At 46.7% G+C, this 22,900-nt stretch overlaps 7 protein-coding genes across 7 annotated transcripts; 4 read left to right on the top strand and 3 right to left on the bottom strand.

Moving 5' to 3' along the window:
* Positions 1 to 675: 675 nt before the first annotated feature.
* On the top strand, positions 676 to 897 carry N7483_006434 (uncharacterized protein; the record flags this gene model as incomplete). The annotated part of the gene is made up of 1 exon (XM_057089871.1): positions 676 to 897. The coding sequence occupies one exon, from the start codon at positions 676 to 678 to the stop codon at positions 895 to 897; it is 222 nt and encodes a 73-aa protein (XP_056944612.1).
* A 4,796-nt stretch (positions 898 to 5,693) lies between these two features.
* On the top strand, positions 5,694 to 7,478 carry N7483_006433 (uncharacterized protein; the record flags this gene model as incomplete). Its single annotated transcript, XM_057089870.1, has 5 exons — positions 5,694 to 6,030; positions 6,095 to 6,208; positions 6,271 to 6,403; positions 6,454 to 6,877; positions 6,939 to 7,478. 5 exons carry the CDS (start codon positions 5,694 to 5,696, stop codon positions 7,476 to 7,478), a joined length of 1,548 nt encoding a protein of 515 aa, XP_056944611.1.
* Positions 7,479 to 8,262: 784 nt separating this feature from the next.
* On the top strand, positions 8,263 to 9,243 carry N7483_006432 (T2 family ribonuclease; the record flags this gene model as incomplete). The annotated part of the gene is made up of 4 exons (XM_057089869.1): positions 8,263 to 8,480; positions 8,548 to 8,842; positions 8,933 to 9,128; positions 9,185 to 9,243. The coding sequence occupies 4 exons, from the start codon at positions 8,263 to 8,265 to the stop codon at positions 9,241 to 9,243; spliced, it is 768 nt and encodes a 255-aa protein (XP_056944610.1).
* Positions 9,244 to 9,867: 624 nt separating this feature from the next.
* Positions 9,868 to 10,985, bottom strand: swc5 (putative Swr1p complex component (Swc5); the record flags this gene model as incomplete). Its single annotated transcript, XM_057089868.1, has 2 exons — positions 9,868 to 10,552; positions 10,633 to 10,985. 2 exons carry the CDS (start codon positions 10,983 to 10,985, stop codon positions 9,868 to 9,870), a joined length of 1,038 nt encoding a protein of 345 aa, XP_056944609.1.
* A 914-nt stretch (positions 10,986 to 11,899) lies between these two features.
* Positions 11,900 to 14,997, bottom strand: N7483_006430 (uncharacterized protein; the record flags this gene model as incomplete). The annotated part of the gene is made up of 3 exons (XM_057089867.1): positions 11,900 to 14,280; positions 14,350 to 14,562; positions 14,652 to 14,997. The coding sequence occupies 3 exons, from the start codon at positions 14,995 to 14,997 to the stop codon at positions 11,900 to 11,902; spliced, it is 2,940 nt and encodes a 979-aa protein (XP_056944608.1).
* Positions 14,998 to 16,340: 1,343 nt separating this feature from the next.
* N7483_006429 (uncharacterized protein) lies at positions 16,341 to 17,727 on the bottom strand (the record flags this gene model as incomplete). The annotated part of the gene is made up of 2 exons (XM_057089866.1): positions 16,341 to 16,970; positions 17,038 to 17,727. 2 exons carry the CDS (start codon positions 17,725 to 17,727, stop codon positions 16,341 to 16,343), a joined length of 1,320 nt encoding a protein of 439 aa, XP_056944607.1.
* A 539-nt stretch (positions 17,728 to 18,266) lies between these two features.
* On the top strand, positions 18,267 to 20,010 carry N7483_006428 (translation initiation factor eIF2B subunit gamma; the record flags this gene model as incomplete). The annotated part of the gene is made up of 2 exons (XM_057089865.1): positions 18,267 to 18,447; positions 18,527 to 20,010. 2 exons carry the CDS (start codon positions 18,267 to 18,269, stop codon positions 20,008 to 20,010), a joined length of 1,665 nt encoding a protein of 554 aa, XP_056944606.1.
* Between the last annotated feature and the right edge of the window lie 2,890 nt (positions 20,011 to 22,900).

The raw sequence follows: 22,900 nt of genomic DNA, 5'->3' as shown, positions 1-22,900 counted from the left end.
ATCCATCCGCCTTACGAGATTAGTGGGATTACGCCTCTGAACTCCATAAACTCCATTTCTCATTTCTTATTTGACTTTGAATGACTCGATTATTTCAAATCTTCATCCAGAATTCTTTAGTAAACACTGTCTCAAAACAACACCAATCTTATTCAATTAATTCTACCCTAACTACACCAATCTTATCTTCAAATTTATCCGCAAACATTTGAAGCACAGGCCAGACAAATCGCCGCAAGGGCCAACCGAAAAAGCCGGTTTCTTCACCCCCATACTCCGTAGTATCGTGAAAACCCCTGCATCTCCCGTGGTCAAGGGATGACTTGCTTTGATCTACGGGAGTCCTGCACCGTTTAAAGCTGCCAAGCCTCCACTTCTGATCTTATTTCATCTAAAAGCTATGACCGATTTCACCTCGAGCTCAGACCAGTCCGAGCTTCAGATCAACACCGAGTCACCGACATCATCAACCAAATCATCTCCGGTATGCATTGATCAGCTTGAGGCAATAGTGCAAAACCTTTCGAAGCTTGGACTTGATCGAAATTATCACTCACTTCAATGCTCGGTGTTGCACTGAGTCATGCCATACTCGCAGCCTTATCGGTGAACCCGAGTCTGATCATCCGCCACTGAGGCTGGGTCGCCATCCATCTGTGGCTGTGTGGCTGAAAGATGTCTATCAATATTACCTATGTGATGTGGCTGCGCATGGAATTCGACTCGTTCGAAGTCGTTAAGGAAAATAGTCTTCACGTTGCTGGTCGCCACCCACGATTAACATTGCGTAATTTGATCCTGAAGCCCTCATGGAACTGTCTTGCAGCTGCTAAGCATCTCAACGCATCTCAACGCGGCATTTACATTCAGGGGTCCCTCGAGCTTGCAAGGTACTAACATTGATTCAAGAAATTCCAAATCAAGAAACTTTCTACTCTATAGCTTGGGCAGCTCATCGCTAGTAAACTGTCATCGTAGTGACATCTCATATTCAACGCTCAGGTACCAGGCACCAGGAACCAGGTACCACAAAAAATACTTTCAATGAATGATTCTGGATAAACCCACGACTAACCCCACGAACAGTGCGCAATGATTTACGACCTCCCCTTTATTTGCAAACCTTATCGATCCATATATATGGCACTTGCATTAGCACGATCTCGGTTTACAATCCAGGTTCAGTGTAGAAGCGTACTATTGATTTTGGATCTTTCTCTAATCCATGTCTACCACTGGTACGAACATTGGAATACTGAGCATCACTGTTTCGGATCCGAACCGAGAAATGAATGATACAAATGATCTTCAGAAAAAACCGAATGATACCCTATGTCATTCGATCTGCATGCAAGTCGACACCATGGCTGAACATACCGTCAAATAGGACATGATCATATCCAACCGGTTCACATTCCTCGGGTGTCAACATACAGGATCCGGCCACGCAAGACCAACTGGATGGGACTGTTATGGTTTATACCCGTTGATGCGGTCGTTTTTCATCATGAGTACCAATGAATATCATTTTTCGGGGTTCATGATTCTCCACACTGACAGATAGTATTAGGAGGCCTTATCATGTACATATTCAAGAACTAAATGCCTACATGCCCGCATGACAGGGTCCAAGTTTAGGTTATTACATAGTACCAAAGAGTCTGAGATCATATTTTCATATTCGTATCTTCCCATCTCTAAGTGATCATCATCCGACGAATTCTCAGGTAACTACAAAATCTTCAGATGTCACAGGGAAGACCGACTCAAAGGCTCTTTCGTCGCTGATATGGCATGATTCAGGGGAAATATGGAGGAGGTCAACGCTCAGGAACCCTGCAGTATCAATAGATTAACTTCATCGTAATTTCTCCCCCCAAATGGCCTCACTCAAGCCCCACGTACTTTGGGATTGCGGGAAAGGCATCCACCCTATAGGATGAACACCTCCTCCAGGTTATGCAAAGTGCATCAATAGTAATGTGGGCAATGCAAAAGGTACCTATAGGTTCCTGAGGCGATATGGGGTTTTCTGTATCCCTTCTTCTGGGGCTCCACCCCCTTGCATATATTCCTCTATTTTGCTGGTACCAACAGCCAGATACTACCTCTTTTTAATAATGAAACGAAAAATTAAATAAACATGTTGAAACAATTGGTTTGTGCTAGTTTTTATTGCCGATATTAGCTCGGTATTTGGGGCTTTTGTGGGATGAGGACCTGACTTGCATTGCAGTACTCCGCATCACCTTGCTTTGGTCCCGAATTCCTGGATACCAAATGTCTAGTGGCAAAAGGTTATGTTTCGGCAGAGCCCTACGATCTGAGCTCTGGGAGTAAGCCTTGATTGGGAGATTTTTTGCGGGGTTGGATGTTTTGCTGATAAGTTACAAGGGTTTAATTTAATTTGCCCAGGTGGTGTATCGGGTACCCAAATTGACCAGGGATGTACCGGTAGTTGATATTATCCTCGTGTAGTATAGGTACCTGAGCACTTATGTTGACAAATTCAAACTACGAGTACCAGTAAATTATTAAAAAATTAAAATTTCACAAAAAGACCCTGAGTACGTAAGACTTGGACCCTGAACCATCTTTGAATGTCAAAATCTTGGAACTCGCGTCAAAGTCTCGGAGTATCTGAGCGCTCTGATCAACTGGTACCTACGGAAGCACCGAGCGTCTAGATGTCAAAGCGCTTAGCCCAATGCGCATGCCAGTCAACTAGCAGCTATGCAAATGCCTCAATAGAGCCGCCACCTGAGAAAAGAAAAAAGTCAATCGAAAGCTCGGACAAAACCGAAAAGTAAACACTTGTCTGATCACCCCACCCGATCGACTGTGCATCGCCCACATATGCTAGACATTCTCCAAGTGGCACAGCTGAGCAGTAAGAGGGCCCTGCTCAGATAAGTCTGGATTTGCGCTAAGTACAAAACTTACTCCCTAAAACACGCATTGGCAGGAATGTACCGATGTACTTCTTTCCTTAGCTTTCACCTGGGCAAACCTTGGAAATTTTCTCCATTGTATAGTTCGTTAGTACATATTACAATAGTATCGGCTTACGCCAGCATGTCTTGTACTGGCGACGAATGGGCTGGACTCTAGTCCTTGTCTAGGGCGAATTCAAGTGACATCATATTATTAGACCCTTGCGCGAGATTAGGACTTCTGCGTGCCTTTTTCGTCCACCAGCATCGCGCTACTCAGTGTAATCTTATGTTTGAGTATCAGATTCCTGTTTTCTAGACTCTGGAGCATGGGTCGTGTTCGATATATTGTTCGCGGGTGAGTCGTGGACATCCATGGATGGGAGTATTGTGTTCGGAGTAAAGGAGGCATTTTAGATAGTACTACGCAGGAACACCCTTCAACGCGAATCATTGCATTTCAGTCATGTATGTTTAATGTCCTTCAAACAAGGGACTTACGGGTTATGGCTTTGAATTGGGTTACTCGAGAGTAGACTTCTGTGCAATGTTTTGATTGTGGCATTATTTGTCACTGTTGCGATGGAAATGGCCAAGTAGTAGGATAATGGAAAATTAGATCAGAATCTCACGTAATTACTACTATGCATGATGAGATGACTGAGGCATCTCAATTGATGTTCTTGAACATTGAAAGGCAAATTTGATAGGCTCACTGAATGCAGATGTTCAAATTGTTCCAGGGTAGTACCTGTTAGTGAGAGTATACTGTCATGTTTAACTATCAGACGAATGACGACTTGATCCATGCCACTAAAGACTCTTCTGAATATACTGCAAAGTAGATTGTAGCGATATTGGTAACTGAACATGCTCTGGTGTGATCATGATCGATTTATTCAAGTCTCAACTTGAACTTGAAGGTTCATTCATACTAGTACCTACACTATGGACACATGTGCATATACATCCATGTAGTCAAAGTGCCAGTAGACTCGGATTACTAGTAGTCTATTCAATGTTCAATTGATTCTTCCAAGGTTGCGTGAGAGTATACATGTATTATTATCCTCTACATAGGTGAACATATGTATCTACCAGTACTCTGAAGCACCAATTTCAATCAACTGATTGATGCCATTGAGTGTAGCGTCCATTTCAAGTTGGAAACTTGAAGAAATTCAGACTGATGGACTCGAATATATCCTGGGCTCCTGACGTAGTATGCAGCTCCATGCCAGTGGGTGACGCACTTCCAATCATGGAAGGTCAGTTGAAACCATCCGAAGAGAACTGCAAATACTACACATATGTATTAATTCATGTATGGATGTTGGTTTCTGTACACTGTCAGGTCCAAGAGAACGCTGGCAGCTGTTTACGAGATCCATCACTCTACCTGGGCAAGGTTCAGCCATTGTGTTGAGTACTAAATTGGACTTAAGATATAGGCCTTGCAAACATAAGCCTTTCATTTCTGACTGGCTTCCATGTGGATACAGTTGTAGAAAAAAGCAAAAATGGGACAAAATGAAGGATAATTCAGAATTTCGTTGGAAGAGCCTGGAATATTCCGAAGCACTCTTAAACTTGACGTTAGAAGCCGACCAGGCAGTTTTGAAACCGGCCGGTTGACTTAGAAAGATCAACTTTCCGATCCGACGCGGTCTATCACATTTGCCCAGACGGCAAGTTGCATAGAAGCCAGAGTGTTCAATGTTTTCTTTTTCTCGGAGCTCGGAGTTTGCCGACATCTAGATGTGTCAAAAATTTTATCTTCGACTTGACTCAAGATGTGAACTCTAGCACTCAGATATGTGTAGTGTTTTGAGTCCAGGCTCGGGTTGTACTAGAAGTTGAAATGGCATTTGAGCATGATTTCTTACTACAACTTGAAACATTTGAATAAAAAAACTCTGTTCAAATGAAGAAGCTTGGAAGCAGCTAAATCAACATCAATTGGTCTTACTATACGGGCATTTGCAGCACTAGCATGCTAAGATACTAAGACTGCACCTGTATACTTAAGTAGAAGCCACATGTGCATTCAGCCAGCCTCGAGAGTTGAAATATAATATCAAAGATCGACATTTCTGAACATCCTTTTAACATGAGATTGAGAATATTAATATTATATCTATTTAGTATCCTCACATACCCTTCTTGAATATATAGTTGTCTATCACCTAGCAGAAAACCTGATTATTTCGGACTAAAGTAACCTGTCATATCCCGGGTAAATGGTCCACAAATCATGAGATCAGCCCCAAAAAAGATCAACTGTCCCCATACAGATTTTCAGATTCAATAGAATGAAAAGAAAAACAAAGAATTGATGAATCATATATAGAATCTAAAGACCGAGACTAGTCTATATTCGTAGTCGCTTAGTCTTATCGCGTGTAAATAAGCCGAACTAATCAACCGTTTTTGAGTGGAGATCCCGTCATCTTGTCATCTTAACATTGGACAAGATTGGACAAAATAATACCACTTAAAACGCCATCCAATCCAGACCAATCTAAACCTCGGATAACTGTAGATAAACCCGAGCGGGGGATTAGGGGGAAAATAGCGTTAAAAGATGCGCTGTTATCTCAAGGCTACCGCATTTATTCAAGTTTCTGGGGAATTTGAACAAAGAACCCAACCAAGCTTGGTTGGAAGTGAGGTAACCTTGAAAGTGATCTCGAGAGCTTGAGCTTTCTTTGTTACGCTTCTCTCGGAGTTCTTTCTTTCAACTCCCTCAAAACCCCCAAGATGGCCGCCCCGTCAAGCGAGATGGCGACTGAGTCGCAGCCATTACTCTCCGAGAATGTTGGCGAAATGAATACGAGAAAGAAAACCAGAAACAAGTTGTTGATCTTGATCGTGGGTGCGATATTCATCCTGGCAGCCGATTCTGGATTCTATCTTTCTGTAGCACCTCAGACTGCGATCTTTGAAAAAATCATTTGCCGAAATTATTTGGAGTTTCTTGATAGTACGAACACCACTCTACCTGCCTCTGATGTGGCAGATCCGTGTAAATCAGAGGCCGTGCAAGGGGAGCTGGCCTTGATTACGGGATACAAGGATGGGTTCGCTGTGGTACCGAGTGAGTTCCTCTCCGATTTCTTGAAATGGTCCATGTTCCGATTCTAACTCTATGAGGTGATCAGCGATTCTTCTTTCACTTCCTTATGGTGTACTAGCAGACCACTGGGGGCGAAAACCTGTGGTTTATCTTGGAATGCTGGGCATTGTACTGGATGAGCTTTGGACTCGACTGATATGTGAGTCAAAAGGAAACTATGTTTTGATTCATTATCTGGCTGTCTTACTGATTCTCCTCAAGGTCTCTGGTCGGGTGTGCTGCCACTTCGCATGGTCTGGCTATCTGCCCTATGGAAAATCATCGGCGGTGGTGACCAGGTAGTGACATCCGTTGTATGCACTATGATTGCTGACGTTGTCTCTGAAAATGAGAGGTAAGGAAATAAGACTGCTAAAATTACTCAGTATATCTAACTATCGGCAGATCAACGGCACTTTTCACCCTTATGTCCTGGGTCTTTGTCGCAGATATCGTGGCCACTCCAACCAGTGCATACTTGATGACATTCGACCCATGGATCCCGTGGACACTGGGCTATTTTATCATTGTTCTGGGATGTATCCCGTTTCTCTTTCTACCAGAGACGCTTGGAGACGCCAAAGCCAAGAAATCCAGCAGTCATCGAACTGATAACACGACTCAATTCACCGAGCCGACCAGGAAAATGTCGAGTATGCAGATGGTTCTTTACCGTCTGCGAGAATTCAAAGAGTCAGCACAATTTATTTGGAAGGATACAAACGTCATGTGGATGATTATGATATCCTTCGTCTCAATGATGTCTCGTCAGAGTACGAACATTCTCCTCCAATATGCCTCGAAGCGATTCGGCTGGAGCATAGCCAAGGTACGTGGTTGAAAAGATCCTAGTTAACCAGAGCCGGAAGCTCAAACTGACGCATGAATAGGCAAGCCTACTCGTCACGATTCGCGGAAGCGTCGGCCTTACCACTTGCCTTGTATTAATGCCTGGGCTCAACTGGTTGAGTGGCAAGTATCTCAATCTACACGGAAAATATAGAGATCACTGGCTCAGCAAGATTACCGGCATATTGTCTGTTGTTGGCTTCCTGCTAGTAGGCCTGGCTCCCACCACAGCATTGTTGATCTTCGGACTGGTCATCGTGGCAATGGGTGGAGCTTTCGGAGTCAATACTCGCAGTCTAGCTACTGCACTTGTTGTACCCGATCACGTTGGTACTCTTTACTCATCGTTCGCCATCTCCCAGTCAATGGGAATCTTTCTCGCCGGTCCCTTGTTTGCTTACCTCTTTAAATGGGGATTGCATTTAGGCAATGCTTGGTTGGGTCTTCCATTCTTGCAGGCTGGCCTGTTTTTCGCTTTAGCCACGGTGGCTGTCTGGAGAATCCGAGTTGATCAATCCCTACCAGGCGACGATGGGGAGCAGGAGGAAGAGCAAGAGCCTTTGATAACCGAGTCCTCGTAGATCTGACATTTCTGTTGCTAGCCAGCACCGACTAAATCAGTCCATTTTCTTATCTTTATTTTCTATTGTCAAGAACCTCGAATAATTGAGGGGTGAGGGGTACTGAATAGACAAGCATATGATTGTGTTCTCTCATCGAAGGATTTGCGTGCTCCACGTAGCGGCAGAACGACGATCAGGGTCCAGGGGTCCAGCTGATACCGGAGCGATACCCTATGAGGTGAATCGTGAAGGAATCGGCGCCCAACAGAGATGTAGCCCCGTCGATCCACCGGGGCACACTCGTATCGCGAGATCTGGTTCGCTGGAACACAATGATCGGCAGCGGGGGCTCATCTCTCGAGGATTCAATCAACACCGGGGATCCCGGAGATCCGCAGGGGTCTCAAGATATGCAACCTCAAATTCGATAATGTGAAAGGGAATTCGACGGTGGTTTGAGAGTGACCGGTCTTTGAAGGGGAATTGTCAAGTTATTGGTTGGATCAAGGTGTTTCCAAGACTCCAAGAGTTCTTGTTCTCCACTTGCGGGATCGGCTTCAATAGAAGAAGGCTGGTGTGATATCCGATTCAAAGGAATCACGAATCAGCGTCCTTTTATCGGAGCATGTGCTATCAATTGATCGACATTCATGCTCCTGGAAATGTCCTGATGTTCGAAACCTTGGAATCAGTGTGCACCTAGTACTTTAGTAGTAGCTCTCACACGTGTATATAATCATCATTGTAACCTCTAAGTCTTTTTGTCCTACTTGAACTACACAATTTGAATCAACTTTTTACAATGCCAATCTCTCAAATTCTCACTTTAACTGCTCTTGCCACCGGAGCTGTGGCCCAGCTAAAGTCATGCTCCAATAACGGCACCTTGAGCTGCCAGAGCTCATCCAAAGCTCCTACCTGTTGCTACAACTACCCTGGCGGTGCTCTTCTGCAGACTCAATTCTGGGACAGTGATCCATCCACCGGACCGAGTGATTCCTGGACCATTCATGGTCTATGGTAAGTTCACTATGATAATGCGATACCCGTCATAACAAGATCATGATGCTGATTCGATTCTCTCTAGGCCTGATAACTGCGATGGTACCTACCAGTCAAGCTGCGACTCCTCGCGTGCATACACCAACATCTCAGCTATTCTGAAAGAGCAAAACCGTGATGATCTGCTCTCATACATGGATACATACTGGGTTAATAATGACGGCAGTAATGAGGAGTTTTGGGAGCATGAGTGGAGCAAGCATGGTACTTGCATCAATACCATCAACCCGAGTTGCTACAACAACTACACACCACAAGAAGAAGTTGGTGATTTCTTCCAGAAGGTGGTTGATCTATTCAAGGGTTTGGATACCTACCAGGTATGATTGTGTCTATCCTTATAACTTTAACCACTTGAGGATGCTGTTCCTTGCTTGTCAGAACCAGAAAATTAATGTGACTTGAAACAGGCTCTCTCTTCTGCTGGTATCACACCCGATGACTCGAAAACCTACGAGCTCAGTGACATCCAATCGGCTTTGTCAAAGCTTCATGGGGGCTCGGAGCCGTACGTTGGTTGCGAAGATGATTCGCTCGACCAAGTCTATTACTTCTTTAACGTGGCTGGCAACGCTATCGATGGCCACTACGTACCAGCTGATCCACGTAAGTTGACTGTGTGTTTATATCAGTATCATATAACAGAGCTAACAGAATCTCAGTTGAGAAATCCAACTGCCCTAGCAGTGGCATCAAGTATTCGCCCAAGAGCAGTAACTAAAGATATGACTATTATGTCTCTCGGGCGACTGTGGATGCATAACAGGATGATGTATTTATTATGAGATGATGAAAGCATGGAGAAGACTGAGATAAGTCTTATGATTGGGTATATTAATTCATATTGGTATCATTGTAAAAGTACATAGGGTACACAATTGTTCGGGGAGATAACCCGTCAATGTGATAAGATGATATCTCACTAGAAAAGGAAAAGGAGACCAGACCATGCTGAGGAGGAGTAGGAGATGAGTCACTTGGCTCTGGGGTCTTTCTCTGTATCCATCAAGGATTATGGCTATTTACCATAACAGCTTTAAAATTGGCGTCCAGGGGTGAAGTTTAACAATTACACCACCAGCCAATTTCTTGTTTCAAGGTGGATATTTGGGGTCGAAGATGATGTTCTGTTGGAATCAAGATCGACTACAGAATGTATTGAAGTAGTGTATCCCCGACAGAAAGAATCAAAGATGGCCTGGACGCGAGGTTGCCACAATAAGACCTGGAATTCATGTGTGCTGGAGTGATGTAGCAGGTCTGGCCAATGCCTCGAGAAGACGAGGCGGTGGTAATCTTATTCTTATGCGGATCACAGATAAGGATCAACGCAGGCAGAGCAAGCTCAAATGCCCTTGATACGGGCCTGTCGTGCCTCCTCGTCCCGTTTGGCTCCCATACGGTCCAGGAAGTCCATACGACCCATGTAGCCTTCTTTGGCCTTGCTGGCAACACGCAGTTCATCTTTGATACCCGCATGATCAACATACTGCGCCCAGTCCAGACGAGACTTCTCAACCGTGTTGATCTTGGGGCCGGTTGCATTTTCACCAGCTTCAATAGCCTGCTTCTCCCAGCTCTTCTTGATCGAGCCCGTTGGATTAGGATCGAACCGTGAGATCTTTCGTAGTGGGCGACGCAGATTTTCATTCGCGTTTGCATCCTCCACCTCGGTGTATTCCACATTCTCCCCGCTCGACAGAAACGCCTTGGCTTCCGCCGAGTCCTTCGGTACGATCTTTTCTTCGGTGATCATCTCGCCGGCAAATTTGTAGGTACGCTTGATCTTGATCATCTGCTCGCCGGGCGCATGGCGCGAGTCCTTCTCCGGTTCTGCAGCCGCCTGCTCCTTCATATCCGTATCGGTGGTCGCGATTTCGAGCTTTGGAGCTGGCTCAATGTCGCGTTTAATTTGGTTCGGTCGCAAGCCCAGCTGATTCCCGGGTGCATTCATCTGCTCCCAGAGGGATTCCACGTCAATCGTTGCGCCATCGATTCGGGCTAGTGGTTTGCGCTCTCGCTCTTCTTGTCTATTAGGAAGGCGACGGGTCAGAATCAATGGTTTATAAAATTAAATATAAAATTAAAGAAGTCAAGGAAATGCTCCTACATGTGTTTTTTCATGGCACGAGTTCGCACAAATCCTCCTGTGCCCCCTTCCTCGTCGTCGATGTCCATCTGGTCATCTTTGGCCGCATTTTTGCCTTTCTTTCCTTTCCGCTTTTTCTCTCGCTTCTCGCGTGCTTTTCGAATTGTAGCTTCATCCCCGGAATCAAGATCTTCATCGGGGATCTCTGTTCTCTTATTTGACTTTCGCTTTTTCTTCGCGGGCTCATCGTCGTTGTCGTCGGAGGAGAGGTCGGATTCATCTTGCGCGCCCTCTACCTGGAAATCTTCATCTTCGGCAGAGTCATAGGGCTCATCATCCAGATCAACAGCTGTGGAGACAGTGTCAGCCGACATTGTGAATTATGAATATGTAGGAAGCTTGGAAGAGAGAAAGTAATTGAACGCGAACTGGAAAGACGTGCGCCCGGCGGTACAGATAAGGATTATGTAACACTATCAGTAGTCAACTGTCCAGTCAATAATCTCAACGCCGACTTCTCTCCTACGGATGCTTGAAGTGGTTGAAGTCGTATTCTTTTGTTAAAATTCTCATTTAATATTTCTTTTTTGAATTCCCGAACTATGGTAATCTTCCTAGTGCAACGAATGCCACGGAAACTTGGCACTAGTTTATCAATCGCTACAGTTGTACTGGTAGGGATAAAATACTCAGGAAAGCCCAGGTGGAGATATATCAGAAATGGCTTGCATTTGGACAAATTTTCACTATTTCCATTCCCGCCCAAACAACCAGCCAAACCCACTGGGAAAACGATAGAGAACTCCTGTACAGAATGGTATCGAATCTGAATTTGAACCCGCTCGCCCACACCGAAATGAAACCGTGCCCACATAGTACAAATTACAAGAAAGACAAAGCGAAGAAAGTCTGAAGAACTGGAGAATTGGAGAGCTCACCGCGAGGAAAGAAAAACCATGGCAAAAGTACTTGTTAACGCCGACCTCTTGATATCCGCGATGCCTGGACCCTGTACAATTCCCGCGAAAAACGACGAGGGAATATGAAAAGAAGAAAGGGAGAAAAAAAAGGGAGATCAAGTAGAAGAGAAAAGAAAGGGAAAACGTATTGAATGTCGAAAGTCGAATGGACTGAGAAGCGTATTATTGTCAGTCCCATCATAAATGAGTTGCGTGCGTGACACATTTTGCCGTAGATTTGGAAAGAAGAAAAAAAGTGGTTTCGAATGCTGGCGAAGATGAAAGCGTAAAAAAAGATTGCAAGTATTATCGTGGCCATCTCAGCAGAATCAGTTGCCCATGCCATTCTGCATCATATTCTGCTGTTGCATCTGTTGAGCTTGCATAGCCGCGGCTTGCTGGTTAGCTCGTTGTTGGTGAACAGCGTCACGTTCACGTCGCATCATCTCTTGCACAAATGCTTTGGCGCTCTTTTCAAGCCCTGCACCATATTGTTGCGCAATCTGAGGCGGGTAAGCTGTCGGAGGTCCATACTGTTGCATGTACCGACTGGCCATATCCGATCGCAACTGCACGAGTCGTTGATGATACATACGATTGTATCGTGCAGCCATATTGTTTTGTATGTTCGGCATCTGACCACCATTGGCTTGGGCAGCGGCCATCATCAGCTGTTGCTGCTGTTGCTGAGGACTCATCCCTTGGAGCTGTTGTGGCTGTTGCTGCTGCTGTTGCTGGGAAGGCATGCTCTGGGGCGTCATTCCCTGCTGCGGACTGCCATGATTCGCTTGACCTTGAGCTTGACCAATGGCTCCTCCCTGCTGCTTTACCATTTGCATCTGAGCAAATTGAGCCCGCATCATCTGCGCCTGGTAAGCCTGGTGGCTCTGTCGAGGTACATTTTGCATATTCGGGTGATTTTGCTGTTGCTGTGGATTCATGCCCTGTTGCTGCTGCTGCTGCTGTTGATGTTGTTGTTGTTGCTGCGCTGCCTGTTGCTGCTGCTGCTGCTTCTGGGCTTGCAAAAGCTGCTGTTGTTGATGTGACTGAATATTTTGCTGGGCATGTGCATTGGCCTGCAGTTGCGCAAGTTGCTGTGGAGTAAATTGGTTCCCTCCCATATGACCTTGCTGCTGTGCTGCTTGAGCAAGCATAGCTTGCCGTTGCTGAAGCGCGAGCTGCTGCTGTTGCTGTGGAGTAAGATTCATTCCATTGTTCATTTGTTGAGGGCCTGCGATAGCGTGGTTCATCATTGGGGTCTGGCCCATTGTCGAATGATTTGGACTGCCATGGGCCATCCGCTGAGTTGGAGTGACATTGCGCATAATTGGGGTCGCGTGGGACATAGCCGGAGTGCCCTGTGTCATTTGAGGGGTACCGTGCCGACTTGGTCCTTGTTGGCTCCTTGAAGGTGCCATAGGGTGACTCATCATATTAGGATGAGCATGCTGCAGAGCTGAAGGTGGCCTTGGTGGGCTTCCAGACTGCTGAGATGCGCTGATGCTCATAGGAACCGCCTGTGTTGTCATGTTACCAACCAGTGGTGATGAGATGCTATGAGGGGTTTGATTGCGTACAACAGGAGAAGATTGCTGGCCCTGGCTGACACCATTGGCTTGGACCATGGCATGTCGGCTTTGTTGAGCTGCGATCTGGGCTTGCGCATGTTGTGCTGCCAGTTGTTGTCTACGAGCCTCCTCTTTAGCATGTTCCTCAGCCTGTCGCTGCTCAATTGCCCGGCGTCGTTCCCGCTCCTGCTCTTGCTGCTGTCGCTTGGCCAATTCTTGCTTCATCTTCAACTCATGTTCACGCTTCGCCTTCTCTTCATGTTGCAAACGAATGGTTTCCAGGGTCTTGAAACGTGAGAAGCGCGGTTCAAACGGTGCCACACCAGCTGTTTCATCCACCGCAGAAGCCTTGGTGCCACCGGCACCGTTAGAAGCTGTGGGTTCAAGACGTTCGTCCATAATAAGCATGAATCTCTCCTCTTCTGCAGCAAGCGCCTCGTCTGCTGCCAGTTCGGCGACTGTTCTCTTGCGACGCTTGGGTGCTGGTGGCGGGTTATTATGTAATGGGTCTTCCAGGAATTTGAGTAACCTTTGAGATGCCTCAAAGCTGTGAACAGGTTCCAAATAGACCGGCGGAGCCAATGCCCGAACGATCAATGATTCACACTCCTGGAGTTGGTGCGGTTCGACGAGAGTCTTCTGCCTCTTTGCTGGACGATCGGGTTGAATACCACCAGTCGCCGGGGATTGAGGCACCACCGACCCAGACTGCGTGCGAGCGAGCTGGCCAGCAGCTGATGCTTTTGCTGCTCTCGGGTCAGGTGTGGTCACAAGCAAAGTTAGTTCGGCCTGCAATACTCTGGCAGTAGGGTGTAAGACGGTGGTAAACACTCGCGGCTTCGGAGGATCAAGCTTGTTTCCAGACTCTGTTACTTGTTCATGGGTATCTGCAGTTTCTCCATTGCTCTCCTTCTCCTTCTCTGGCTTGCTTTGATCGGCTGATGCTGACTCTGCAGTTTTGGAGCTTTGCACTTCTGTAAGCTGGTTTTGTTTCGGATAAGGGACATAGGCAGATGGGGTAATATGTTCGTTGTAGTTATGCAAAGAGAACGGGGTGTTATTCTCATTCGATATTGAAGGGGAGGTCTTTCTGGCTTGCGCGGACACGGATTTATGATCGACCACTTGAACGATAAGACAACCTAGAGAACACCATGAGCAATCTACCCTCTCTCCTTGAGTTCAACATCCAAACGACTGATTTATTGTACCTTCATAAAAGCGCACATTACTTCGAAGAAGGTCGTCGATCAAAGCATGTGGAATCGTGCCGTCGCGGAGGTGTTCAATGATGATCTTCATCTCTGAGTTGTAAGGGAAACTTCCATCTTGCTGTTCAAATCGAAAATGTGTAGGGTGAAGGTGTATGGTAAGAGATGGTGGGCATTTTCTGTATTTCTTGAGTATGTAGGCTGTGGTTTTCACTGTGACAAGTAACCGAGGCTCATGGTCAGTGATCAATCATATACACCGTAGAAAGCCATTGCGTGATAGAATTCAACAGATATCTTACCATATGGTTCAGGGCACCTCTTTGAGGCCCGGCTATCAGTCCCGCCTGATGCTGTCCTTGTTACAGGCCGGCCCGTACGCGAAGACTGCTCGCCGCCCTTTTGCGACTGGGAGTTTCGAGTCCGGTTAATGGCACCCTTTGACGGATTCGCCATGTTGAGCACTCCATTGGGAAGATTGGGACTTGAGCCAGCCGACACGTTGCCAGGAAGTCTTGTGTTGGTGGTGGGTGGAGAAGACGAAGGCGGCTGCGGCTTGACCCCGTTAACCCCAGGTTGTGAGAAAGGCGGGGGCGGACGCTTCATTTTCGGAGCATGGGAGGCAGGTTTCGAGATAGCTGTTGCCATTTTGAAGGCGCTGTCAGGCGCACCTTCAAGAAGATATAGCTAATAATGCGACTTATTGCGGAACCAAGTCGGGGATGGTGAGTGGAAGCCGGTGACCAATAAAGAATGGGATGGCCGATGCGCGAGACATGTGGAGATCGGTCGGCCGGCCTTGCTCACCAACTCGGCGAAATTGGAGTAACAATAAGGATGGCGCTCCGTAATTAATAGAGAAAGAAGGCGGAGGCGTCCATCGAACAACTTCGCGGAGAGGGGAAAGAGTCCGGAGAGGCTCAAGAAGGCGGAAGTCGTGCAGAGGAGGTGATGATGCCAAGCCGCGGGCGAGACGTGACGCTGTCACATGACCGTAGCCAAATTTGGATTAGCGCCTGATATTTATTTGCCTTAGGCACCAATATATTTACCATTCACAACCTAGTTCGCAGCACCTGGGTGTAGATAAGGTGTGTTCTGGTCATTCAATGCTCTCAGTTTGCTTTCACTTAAGAGCCTGGGCAAAGTGAAGTCTAGAAGGCAACTTTCCTCAAGGCAAGTTCAATAAATTGAGATGTTTTTATAGATCGGAGCTCTCCCGATTACAGTGAAAATAGTATACGGAATCTTTGAAACAATTTTAGGTCAATTAACTTGTGATAACTTCAAATGTTTACTAGGATTTTATTACAAGTAATTACTAGTAGTATTCTGAAAAGTGGTACAATACTCACTGGAGAGAAACTACTAGTAGTGCTGGATTGTTCATATCAACTTGAAATGGTAGCATGTGCTCGATTCAAAATATATTGATAGTAGTAACTATCTCCACTACTACCCGGGACTCAGCATAGCCGCATCCATGGATCATGATGATTATGCCAGTGATCAGAGACTCTAAGTTGATGCAACTAGCTTCTGGGCATCTAGTATGTAAGAACTTGAATGGATCGAATCTTCAAGTTGGAACTTCCAGATGTCAAGTTGAATTCACCCAGTACACATACACATGCCAACTGGTATACGGAGTACCTAGTAATCACTGGCAATTATTTACCTGCCAGTTTTCAAGGTTGAACTGCTTCCAGGAAGTTTTTTTTTGTATGGTCAGGGCAAATCGGTTGCATTGTAGGCTATCATGAAGGTGCATTGGCACCTGGGCCGGGCCAGGTAGAACAGGGTTGATTCTCTGCTCCAAGGCCATATTATAACAGAGTCCAAGGGGAATTGGAAAAAAAGGAAAAAGTTCAAGGGGAATCGAAAACACAATCATCAGGGGGCGAAGAGGGTACAGTAAAAGAAAATATAAACATGCAGAGGGGGGCAAATATCAACATCAACATCATTGCGGGAAAAGGTGCTGGACTTGTTTAATCCATGCCACGCACTCGGCGCCGCCAGTCATCACCGACGCGATGCACATCAACCACATCAATCCGCTTTCCAATGCCAGTGGTGCCTTCTTTTTGCCACCACTTCTCTCTTTTGTCGGCAAGGGCAGATTCGTCATCGCTGTCAATAAGACCACCGCGACCTCCCTCGTCACCGACCACAACAATGACTTGGCGAACCCAGCCGGAGATGTGTTGGACAGCGTCGCCTTTCTCTTCAGTCAAGGACTCCTGAATGTAGACAAGATCAGGGGAAAGGTGGCGGACAAGGTGAACGTATCCAGAAGCCGTACTGAAGGGCATAATCATGCTCTCCTTCTCAACCAGTGCTTGCGCCTGCGTGTACAGGGTTCGGAAGAATGGAGATTGTCCTTCAAGATCATCGTCTTGTCGGGGTTCCACCTTAGTGAGGTCACCACCAACCAATTCAGCAGAGGAGCTCGCTTCTTCATGAGCAATGTTAGAGTAGGATGAAGCAATAGATTGCGATTGAGCTGAGCGGGAAGCGCCTCCCTGGCCAATGGCATGCTTCAAGTTCGGCGCATAGATCAAGACGAAAATGCGAGAGGTCTCCAGATCCACGTGTTCAGGAAGATGGGAAAGAATCGACTAAGGACAAGCGGGGTCAGTAAAATTGAAATCAGAGTACATATCTTTTGTAAGGGACTTGTCTTACAGCGTGTTCTGAGGCGAAATCATCAGAGTCAGATGGAGTCAATGATGATACAACAATAACAACAGTCTTCTTCTTCTTTTCAAATGAATGTTGGCCAGCTGCACGGCCTGGCAGAGCGCCACTCATGGTGGGTTCGATTGGTTGACTTCTCTCGTTGGAACGGGACTGTGCTTCCTCGGACCATCTTGTGTGGTCTTCGAAGTCGCCTCGGTTCTCTTCCCGGATAGATGTAAGTGCGCCACCGACGAATTGACCGGCAGCGGCAACACCGGCGACAACTTTGCGACTTGCGCCATCAAAGATCTGTTGTGGGCTCGGTGTTCGGCGCAATGCGCCCTGCATGCGAGCCATGAAGCTAGGATCATCTGAAGCATCGGCGGGGGTCATTTCTGAGCCAATATCTCTGGCATAGTTTCCTGGGCCTGAACCATACGGGGGTGGAGGATAATTAGCTCCAGGAGGTCCTGGGGGTGGCGGATAGGGACCTTCAGCTTCGCCGTGGGGGCGGTCTTCGTCGTCGTCGTCGTCTTCGTGTCGCTCGCTCCAAACCCACGCAGCAATGCTCACGGCCGCGACTCCAACAGTAAGCGCCAGTGGGATATAATACCCCAAGGCAGTTCTCCGACCAGTAGAGCTGAAGCCGGTGCCGGCTCCACCGCGACGGCGTCTAGGATCCTGGGGAAATGACATTGCGATCGCGGAGGGTGTTGTTTAGAGAAAGCGCATCTAGGAAATCAATCGGTGTCGCGAGATTGACACGTCACATTTCACACCTCCTAAAAAGGGAGGCGAAAATAGGGGGGACCGGAGAATAAAGTGGGAGTATGAGAAGGGAGGAGGTTGGATGGGGGGGATGGACCTCGACCCTCGGAGCACGGAAACATGTGGCTGGTGAACCTAAGGTACCGCGGTGTTTACTTGTTTGCACTGTTTGATTCCGATTTAAATCTGGAGGCGGGTCAATGATGACTCATCTATCTCCTATCGGCACGTGAGCGCGTTTTGATTCGAAAAAAAGCAGTTCAAAGCGGGCGAGTCACATAGTACTCATCAAAGTCTTGAGCTTCAACAGGATCCAGTACGAAGTCTAGTCGCTCATCAAGCAGGATATCCGTTATTTGAATCCTGCATTTGACTCAACCCGAGCTTGCGAAGAACCCGTTTCTACATATATACCCCCCAAGAGTCATATCTCCTGCCCCGCGGGGCTCATACAACCTTCAATTAAGATGCCACACTCTATTCCTGTTCCCCCGAGTGGGTTCCAGGCCATTATTCTGTGTGGTCCTGGTGTTTCTCTTAACACATTCACCACCAACCCAGAGGAATACCCAAAATGTCTCATCCCAGTAGGAAACAGGCCTATGCTCTACTTTCCTATGACCTACGCTCTGCGAGCAGGAATTACTGGTATGTTATAGGCGCCAATGGCCTATACTTTCTGTTGCGACAATTGGTCAAAGAATACCAATGTTAATTTGTTCTCCAGATATTACACTGATCACTCCTTCCACCTCCCTCGCTCCTATCCAAGCCGCCTTGCAACAAAACCCACACCTCACGGCGCTTCCTTCACCCCGCGTAATTGCCCCGAAAGGCCTCGAGATGACTATGGGTACCGCCGAGCTCCTCCGTCTACCAGAGGTGCAAGCCTGTATCAAGACCGACTTCGTCCTTCTTCCTTGCGACTTGCTCTGCGACATCCCGGGTGAATCGTTGATCGAAGCATGGATGGTGTCACAGGGTGCGCTTGGAGGCAGCACATTAACAGAAGGCAAGAATGCTCATGGCCCCGTGTCATCGGGTCCCGGTGGTGAGCAAGGAGGTCGACGAGGTGGTCTTAGTGTGTTTTATCAGACTCAAGGGCGGGAGGAGAGTGTCAAGGGCGAGTCTACAGATTTCGTGGCCGTTGCACCGCTCGACCAAGATAAGGGTGAGGCGCCAGCAGTGTCGCACTTGGTTGATGGACCAGAAGCTGTGCGATCTAATCTTTCGAAATTGGTTCTCTCTATGCCCATGGATACGCTCAAGGAGAGATTGGAGCATGATAAGGGCTTCCTTGTTCGACACTCTCTGGTTGAGCAGCATCCGCAGGTCAAGATGTTGACTACCTACCGTGATGCCCATCTTTACATCTTCCCTTACTGGGTTAAGGAGCTCGCCCGCCAGGAAAAGCTCGAGTCGATTAGTGAGGATGTTGTTGGTTACTGGGCTAAAGCTGGTTGGCAAAAGGGACTGAGTGATAAGTTAGGGATGCAGGAGATTTTCCAGCAGGAGAGTCAGGAGCGCGATGATGGTAGCCAAGATGGTGAATCATTAGAGGAGGAGATTGACCTCCGAAACATGAGCACCACCCAAATTGGCTCCAATGTCGACGAACCTCCCTCTTCGCCCGTTTTCGCTTCGCGTGTCAAGGCCTCTACAGAATCCAAGTCGACAGAGGTGCCGCCGATTCTCGCTTACGTTCAACGAGGATCTGCGCCCTTCGTTCGTCGTGTCGATAGCACCGCCATCCTCCTATCTACATCTCTTCGCTTGGCTAAGCTGGAATCTATCGAGGAAGTTGGACGTCAGGCCTCGCCATTCGCTCACAACCAGAAGATTGCTCATCCAGATGGAGTGGCACAGCGATCCACTGTCACAAAGAGCGACTGTCTTCTGGCGGAGAATGTCACTGTGGAAGAGAAGTGTGTTATCAAGGAATCCGTCATTGGTGCCAACTGTCACATCTCCACTGGTGCGCGGTTGACTCGTTGTCTTCTTATGGATGGCGCAGTTGTTGGTCCTCGTGCGGTTCTCACCGGATGTGTGATTGGCAAGCGAGCCAAGATTGGCCGCGAGGCACAGCTCAAAGACTGTGAAGTCCAAGATGGCAACGTGGTTGAGGATGAGATGGATGCTAAGAACGAGAAGTTCATGGTCTTCGAGGGTATTGATGAAGGCATGGAAGACTTTGACGATGATGAGTTCTGATATGTAAGCCATTTATCGGCTTGATTTTCATTTTATTTGTTTTCTTATACCGCTATGTCTGACGAGATAGAAATCATGATTCCTCAAAAGTGCCCAATTAGAAATGAATTTCTACCATGAACTGATCATATCCATGAAGCTGTGTTCTAATAGTCTCAGAACTTGAAGTAAGAGTGTGGATAGCCCATGACAATTCAGAACTTGAATTCAACATTCAACAAAACCAATCGAGGAAAAGCAAAGAAGGGCTGGAACTCAATCAGCCCTGCAGTCTCAGTCATGATCGAAATGACAGGGTCCAATGGGAAACACACAGCTTTGGGACCTCTTGATCCCACGGTTGACTGAGATTTTCAACAAGTCCAGATCCAGTCTTCACCGAACGCGAACGTGCGCCGGTTTACCTGTACGTTGGGATATGTACAGTGTTACGACGATCGACCTGTCGTGACACTTGACCAGTGCATCCCCCGTGACCCTTACTCTTGGGCCACGGGTCGTCATGGTTGAGTCGAGGGACTCTCCAGGGCTGGAGTTTGTAGTGATGCAGTGTTGATTCACGTTATGATGAGTTTTCCTTGAGACTCGTAATGCTAGACATTATTTAGGGTTGACTGTGGACCTTCTTGGGTTCTCGACCTGACCCAATTGCTTAGTCTAGACTGATGATGACGATTAGAATAGCTAATATCATTTCTAGTCTGGACTGTGGCCTATCAGCTGATTTTATGGCTTCTTCGTTCCAGATGTCCTGATACCGTGATGACTTGTTCCTGTCGTGCCACTTATGTAGATATTTGTGTTTTCTCGCGTCGCTACATCCTCGTTGCTGACATTTTCCTAGTTCATATTGATACTTTGTACTATTACATCATCGGAATGTAAGGGTTCTTGTCTTGAAAGTGTCACGAAAGTAGGGTCTTCGGATCAGCTCGAGAGTGGTAGTTCAAGTCATCGCGGAGGACCGGAACATTTGAAAACTTATGTGAATGTTTGTTTTGGTTATTCGATGTATCAATTTTTACTGTCTCCGGAGATATTTCTCTCTCCGTCCAAGACTCGGACTCCATATTGTAGGTGGAGTAACTTGGGATGAAAGACTGGTTAGGTGGGTCGAATGTCAACTATCATCGTATGATATTCAGGTTTTATGACTATCGAGTCGGCCGAAGATCGGTAAACATGTGAAATTTTGTTATCCAGATGAATAGGATAGGAATATTGAACTTGAAGTTGAGATGGAAAAGAATGTTCAAGTTAAGTCTATAAGTTCACTATGAGGTACCGATCTAATTATCCATGTCTAGGGGATCTCCATTATTTACAGGGATGATCAATAACCCTGCAAACCCCGGTATTTCTAGCTGTGACTCTAATTGGACTAAGCACTTGAACGGAAATTAAAGAGGGCACTGATCTCCTTCAAAACCGTTTTGACAGTTTTGACGTGAGTACGGAGTCCCGGGATTTGACATCGGGGTATACTTGCATGATTTTCTAGAGGGAATGTCCATATCTAGTAAAGGGGTTGGAAATGATTACCGTCAAGTTATCGAATCATAAGAGATCGTCGTGAGGGGGAAATTGCTATTGAAATTGAAATTTTTTGACAATCTCTTTACTGTGGAGTCTCTGTAACTTGGAAGCGCACGGCCTCTCGGGTCCGTGACCGGAGCTTTGGAGGCGCACAGTATGATCAATGATCATCACTGACCTCCACATTTCGTGCTTCCCCGGATGCAAGTCGGCTAAGAGGTTGAATGGGTTCATGTATGGATTCATGAACCTTGAAGTATGGGTTGGAGTTTTTCTTGGAATATGGTACTTCTTGAAATTCGTACTTCGTACTCCGTACCTGGGTACTTTGCATAGATCACCACTTGGACACGGTTATGTGTTCCGTACTCCGCGTATCTCGGTTAAGCCTAGTCCGTGCAGGAATCCTGGGCAATTGTATACTATTCCCTAGGTTAGTGCCCAAATGTGCAGGTGGAGCATTGAAAGATAATAGCGTCATATGAGGGGTTTCTTCCAATCATCTAATCCATTGAATCAATGCCGTGTTAATTTTTTAGTTTAGTTGATGCATCATGGTGGTGATTGGATTATCTTCGAGTGGTTCAAGACGGGACAATTGGACACGCTGACTTCATCTTGCCCTAGAATTACCTAGGTACGCAGTCGCGTGTTCTCAATTTCTTTATCTTTCGCAGTCCCTTTAGTACATGGTATAGTACGTGGTATAGATATAAATTTGATCAGACCATAATCCTCCAGGGCTATCCGTCGGTGTCGAGCTGCCATGATAGATGTTAGAGGTATCAACACCACAGCATAGCATGCTCTTTCAAATTTTATTCCATGTTAGCTCCGGGTTGTAAATCTCGCGCAAATTATCACGAATGGGATCAAATCTCTTCGGAGATAATTGGAGGCCATGGTTAAATGGATTTCGGCTTATTAAATGAAATAAGGAAAATATCACCGTTGGTCTATTCACATTGACCCCGCAATCCTAGTCCAACATAGTACTGCATATGTATATTAACGAGTACCAGTGGGTCAGCAAAGCTTCCAATTTGAAGGAATGGACATCTGGAGGTCAATCGCAGTTGTTCAAATGTTGTGTGCTGGATACAGTTCATCCTGGGCCCAATTATTATATTTTAAATACACTGCCCTTCAAGTTGGAAGTGACCTCGGGACCTCGGAGCAAGGTGATCGAAGGCTGAGAAACGTAGCGAATTACTAAATTTCTCAGATACACGCCCAGGTACATGCATGAATGAAAGTCCGTACATCGTACTTTGTAGGTAGCCACTAAGACTGCAGACACCATGCCCGCCATCGAATCAAGCATGGGATCCGCCGCATTCTCAGCAGCCGAAGG

Source organism: Penicillium malachiteum (assembly GCF_028827825.1).
Source record: "Penicillium malachiteum strain IBT 17515 chromosome Unknown utg000003l:1.0-4950554.0:1.0-4952489.0, whole genome shotgun sequence".
NCBI classification, from domain to species: domain Eukaryota; kingdom Fungi; phylum Ascomycota; class Eurotiomycetes; order Eurotiales; family Aspergillaceae; genus Penicillium; species Penicillium malachiteum.
This window is presented reverse-complemented; position numbering and strand designations above follow the sequence as displayed.